Source organism: Monopterus albus, unplaced genomic scaffold, assembly GCF_001952655.1.
Source record: "Monopterus albus unplaced genomic scaffold, M_albus_1.0 scaffold299.1, whole genome shotgun sequence".
In the NCBI taxonomy this organism is placed as follows: domain Eukaryota; kingdom Metazoa; phylum Chordata; class Actinopteri; order Synbranchiformes; family Synbranchidae; genus Monopterus; species Monopterus albus.
The window spans coordinates 256,935-263,149 of NW_018128179.1; the positions used below are offsets into that span (position 1 = coordinate 256,935).

Consider the following 6,215-nt stretch of genomic DNA (forward strand, 5'->3'; position numbering starts at 1 on the left):
GTGCAGCCGCAATGGCGTCTGAGGTGGCCATGTTGGTCCGGTAGGCATACTGCAGGGGGTCCAGGGGGTCCGGTATACTGTTCTGAATGTAAGCCAGCACCACTCTCTCAAAGCACTTCATAATGATTGGGGTGAGTGCCACTGGCCTGTAGCCTGATCTTCATCTAAGTCAAGACTATTGACAAATATAGTGTTTCTAAAATATAATAACACAAAAAAGATTCAGATCTTTCATGTCATTATTGAGAACAACCATAAAAACCCCCTAATGCTAGTGGAAAAAGTATGTCAACCCTTGATCTCAAAAACCTAACTGGAGTCAGGTGTTAGCATACCTGCAGTCTTGTTAAGAAAATTAGTCTGGAGGTGTGGGCTCAAGCTACTTTGACTGATAAAAACCACTCAAACCTTTTGAGTTTGCTCCACACAAGAAGAATATGCTTATGTGAGCCATGCCTTGCCAAAAAGAGTTTTCAAAGGATCTACGATCAAGAATTGTTTATATACATAAAGATGGAAAGAGTTAAAGTGATTTCAAAGACTTTAAAAATCTAGTCTATAGTTGGGCAAACGATCTAAAAATTGAGACACTTTGGGACTGTGACTACTCTACCAAGAAGTGGGCTCCCAGTCAAAATGGCCCCAAGTGCACAACGAAGACTCATCAGTAAGGTAAAGAAACAACCTCGAGCGACAGCCAAAGATTTGAAGGCATCATTGGAACTGGGTAACATCTATCTTCATGAGTCTACAGTACGTAAAACATTGAACAAGCAGGGTGTCTATGGCAGGACACCATGAAGGAAGCTGCTGCTTACTAAAAAGAACACTGCTGCATGCCTGAAGTTTGTGAAAGAGAACATCGACACTCCACAGCGGTATTGGCAAAATGTTTTGTGGACTGATGAAACTAGGATTGAACTATTTGGAAAGAACAAGCAGCACTACATCTGGCGTAAAAAGGGCACTGCATATCATCATGAAAACATCACAACCGTAAAGTATGGTAGAGGAAACATGATTTGGGCCTGCTTTGCTGCATCAGGGCCTGGCCAGCTTGCGATCAATCATTGAGGGGAAGATGAATTCCCAAGTGTATCAAAATTCTTCAGGATAATGTGAGAATGTCTACATCAGCTGAAACTCTGTAGACGTTGGGTGATGCAACAGGACAATGACCCAAAACACCGGAGCAAGTCCACAACAGAATGGCCTCAGAAAAACAAAATCTGCCTTTTGGAATAGAGATGCTTAATAGAGATGCTATGGAATGACTTGAAGAGAGTCATACATGGGAGACATCCAGAGAATATGATGGAGCTAAAGCAGTTCTGTCAGGAAGAATGGGCTAAAAGTCCTCCTCAACAATGTGCAGGTCTGATCCACAGCTGCAGGAAGTGCCTGGTTGAGGTTATTGCTGCCAAGGGGGGATCAACCAGTTATTAGTTTCAGGGATTCACTTACTTTTTCCTCTACCACGTTGAATGTTGAATGAGTGTCTTCAATAGGGACATGAAAGATCAGATTTTTTTTTTGTGTGTGTTGTCATTTTAGGCACATTATATTTGACAGTACTCTTGACTTAGTTAAAGATCAGATCACATTTTATGACAAATTAATGCAGAAAACCATGAAATTTCAAAAGGTTCACATACTTTTTCTTGCCACTGTATGTTATATGTAATCAAAATAATGAAGATTAAGTCACTGAAACTAAATAATATGCATTGTAGCCCTGCTGGGTTGGGATCACAGTTCATTTTACTCTTAATAAATGCTCACCCTGCAGCAAACAGACAATAACAAAAAACACCACTAATTGTGGCATGTACAAATGTCTGGGACAGACTTTTGCTTACAGGTTATTTAAAAATGTGTGTGTATATATAAAATCTAAAAACACATGCATTTCCACAGTATTATAATAGTTTACATTTTTGTTGTTTTTAGCATGTTATTTAGCCTATATATATTTTCCACAGCGAGTCGCTCCCTCAAGTGGAGGAGTTTAAGTATCTCGGGGTCTTGTTCACGAGTGAGGGAAAAAAATGGAGCGGCAGGTTGACAGGTGCGGCAGTAATGCAGTCTCTGTATCGGTCCGTTGTGGTGAAAAAGGAGCTGAGTTGTAAGGTGAAGCTCCGATTTACCGGTCGATCTACGTTCCTACCCTCACCTATGGCCATGAACTTTGGATCATGTCCGAAAGAATACAAGCAGTAGAAATTAGTTTCCTCCGGAGAGTGGCTGGGCACACCCTTAGGGATAGGGTACGGAGCTCAGTCACCCGTGAGGAGCTTGGAGTAGAGCCGCTGCTCCTCCACGTTGAGCAGAACCAGTTGAGGTGGCTCGGGCACCCGTTTAGGATGCCCCCTGGACGCCTCCCTGGGGTGGTAATTCCGGCCATGTTTCTCCGGGAGAAGGCCTCTGGACGGACCCAGAACACGTTGGAGAGACTAGCCTGGGAGGGTGGCCACATGAGGGGGTCGAGGAAGTGTGTGGGGAGAGGGAAGTCTGGGAGGCTCTGCTCAGACTACTGCCCCCACGACCTGGCCTCGGATAAAGCGTCTGCTTTGGATGGATGGATATTTTCCGCATTTTATGTTTCAGACTCACTTAAAATGGTTTCAGGTGCCAAAGGTGCTAAAACCAAGTACCAGGTAAAGAACCTGACTACTTGGGTAAATTTGATTTTTTTTTTTTTTCTTTTTTTTTAAATACATTTACAAATGCTCCAAAAACCTGTTTTCACTTTCATTATTAAGTATTGTGTGTAGATTGATGAGAAAAAATGAAATGTAATCACTTTTAAGATGAGTCTGAAAGTTGACTAAAACTTGAAAGGGTCTGAATCCAGTACAAGTGCAGTGTAAACAGTCAGCTTCTTTTCTGACAAACTGTTAGTATTGATCAGACACAGGATCATGAAAAAATAACTATGCAAATTTATTTCTTCTGTGGAATATAATAAATATGACAACAATATAACATCAGCTTTTCCATCAAACTTCATCTGCTCCTCTCAGCTGTGACCAATTACCCAAATAAAACTTAAATGTTCCTATCATATAGTTAAGATTAAAAAAAATTCAAAACTGGGAATGAAACTCTTTGTGAAGTTTCAGACATAATTTGTCAAGTGGTTCATTTGACACAAGCTCCACTGCAGTGGGTTGAAACCATGTGCTTCACTAGAGTGAGACAAGCTTTAGTATCACCTGCATATTTTTCAACATTGATATACAATTGTTGTATCACAGACTTGTTTATGGTCATCTGAAGTCTCCAGTAAAGGACGTTAGAACGTATTAGTGCAGTCATTCATGTTTCAGTTAATGGTCAGTGTGAAAGGATTTGTTTCAATATCAATTTGATGCAGAGCTGCTGTTGCCATACTTTTATTACCTTTAGTTTATTTTGTGCCAACATATTTCTGACTTGTGTGTATGATTACTTCTTATGATCTAGGTTCTGATCTTCAGTCAGATGACATCTATTTTGGATATTTTGATGGATTATTGCTACCTGCGGGGCTTCCAGTACAGTCGACTAGATGGCAGCATGTCCTACTCTGACAGAGATGAAAATGTGAGTTTTAAACAGAAAGCTGAAGAAGACTGTGCAGAAATGCTTTGCTGTTGATGATGTGTCCTGGGCATTTTGACTCTGTTACTGTGGATGGCTATGAGTGTATTTAGCTCACTCTGACACAAGTAGCAAAACTGCTTCAGTGGAATTAAGTGTTTCTTTTGTTTTTTCATAATTTATATTTGTATCATGTAATCTATTACATTTGTAACTGTTAAACACCCATTAGATCCTTAACACCTCTAGCTCTATAGATAAATAATGCAAACAACAATGAACGAGGCTGGAGTTTACATATGAGAACAAGCATGCAATCAAAAGTAAATACATAGTAAATAAATGTATGTATTGACAGCTGGTTTTATCAGACTTTTCTGTACCAGAATACAGTAATTGTACATGATAGGTGTGACATGAGATAAGTTAATAGCTATTATTCTGATTCTGATTGTCTGACACTCAAAGAAAGGACTCGATGTCAAAGAAAGAACACATCCCAGCATTCTGAGAGTCTGAATACAACTTGCTCATACAATAAGTTGCTATAATGAGCATGGGTTTGATCCAGTGCTCAAAGAATGACAGTGTGACTGATTTGCATGGTTTCTCAATAATTGTGCATCCTTTCAGCAGGGCCAGTCAGCACCATAGTTGACTGTAACCTCACATCTGCTGAGTTTTTATGTATAATACCTAAAATACATACAACATGGCGCCCACCGAGGCAAACGTGTTTGTGCGTCCCACTCTTGAATGTTTTCTTCTTTGTTGTGTGTTTTTTTTTTTCTTTTACTGCGGTATACAAATGTCATGCACTGCTAACATACAACAGACAGGCATTGCTGGATATCGCCAACTCACGAAGCCACTGGGAATTTACTGGTTTCATACCACTGGAGCTACAACTCATTGTTTGCAACAACAATGGCGAGGACAGCCAACACCGTCCTCAGGGAGTCCCCAGAGCACCAGGCACAAGCGAGCAAGCTGAAATCAAGAGAGCAACCCGGAGACGGGCAGGCGAGGGGGACTCCATGCTAGGCTAAAAGCTTGCGCTACCCAACCGCCATTACCCAGCCTCTTCCTAGCTAACGCACAGTCTCTGGAAAACAAACTGGATGAGCTAAAGGCTAGGATTACAACACAACGGGAAATCAGAGAATGCTGTGCTCTAGTTTTCACCGAGACCTGGCTTTCTGACAGAGTTCCAGACTCAGCGATTCAGCTACAAACACATTCTGTACATCAAAGTGATCGCACTGCTGCTTCAGGGAAGGTAAAGGGAGGTGGTTGTGTGTGTGTTTATTAATAACTCATGGTGCAGAGATGTATGGATTGTTTATAAGCACTGTTCGTCAGACGTAGAGTTTTTATTGCTGAAATGCCGGCCCTGCTATCTAGCCAGAGAGCATAGTGCTGTGTTTTCAGCTGCTGTGTATGTTAGCCCAAGAGCTAATCCCTCTGCGGCTCTCAGCAAACCTTATGATGTCATCAACGCGCTAGAGACTTGCTCACCCCGATGTTGTATTTATTGCTGCAGGCGACTTTAACCACTGCAATCTAAGGACTGTACTTCCCAAACATTACCAACATGTGAACATTCCCACCCGGGGCAAGAACAATCTGGATCATGTTTACAGAAACATACCTGATGCATACAGAGCCGCACCCCACCCTCACCTTGGATGCTTGGACCATATTTCTTTGTTTCTGTATCCAGCTTAGAGACAAAGACTGAAACAAACAAACCGTGTCACCAAACAAATTAAACTCTGGACCCCAGAGACTGAAGGCACTCAGCAGGACTGTTTCGCCCAGACAGAGTGGGATGTGTTTAAAGCTGCAGCCACCTCATAGGGCTTTTCTGTCAGTGTACAGGATTATGCTGAGTGTGTGACCGGATAGCCCAGACAGACTGGGATGTGTTTAAAGCTGCAGCCACACGGAGGAGTTTTCTGTCAGCGTACAGGGTTATGCTGAGTATGTGACCTGTATTGACAACATTGTGCCCACCATACAAGTCTGGAGGTTTCCCAACCAGAAGCCCTGGATAAACAGTCAGGTACGCCACATGCTGCGTGCTCGCTCTCACGCATTCAGATCAGGCGATGAGACGGAGTACAAAGCTGCAAAGTACAGACTGAGGAAAGCCATCACATCGGCCGAGAGGCAGTACAGACAGAAGCTGAATGGCTTCTATTCTACTGCTGACTCTGGACGGATGTGGCAAGGCCTGCAGCACATCACAGACTACAGGACCACCACCAGCATCATCAGCTCCACAGACAGCCTGCCAGATGACCTCAACACCTTCTACACCCACTTTGAGCCCTCCAGCCGCAGCACAGAGAGGAGGCACACACACACACCGAGACCACCCAGCCCCCCAACTCCGCACCACTAACTGTCTTATCAGGCCAGGTACGCACAGTCCTGAGGAAGATCAACCCCCGCAAAGCAGCAGGACCGGACAACATCCCTGGGAGGACTCTCAGGGCATGTGCCAGCGAGCTGGCTGATGTTCTCACCACCATCTTCAACCTCTCCCTCAGCCAGAGCATCGTTCCCACCTGCTTTAAGACCACAACCATTGTCCCCCTTCCCAAGAAGAGCCCGGTCACCTGCCTGAA

The 6,215-nt window shown here is 43.3% G+C and overlaps 1 protein-coding gene across 1 annotated transcript in view; it reads left to right on the forward strand.

The window, feature by feature from the left end:
* hells (helicase, lymphoid specific) overlaps positions 1-6,215 on the forward strand; it is a 35,917-nt gene that overhangs the window by 21,101 nt on the left and 8,601 nt on the right. Inside the window, 1 exon segment of the mRNA XM_020623439.1 lies at positions 3,466-3,585. Coding sequence (XP_020479095.1) covers positions 3,466-3,585 — 120 coding nt within the window.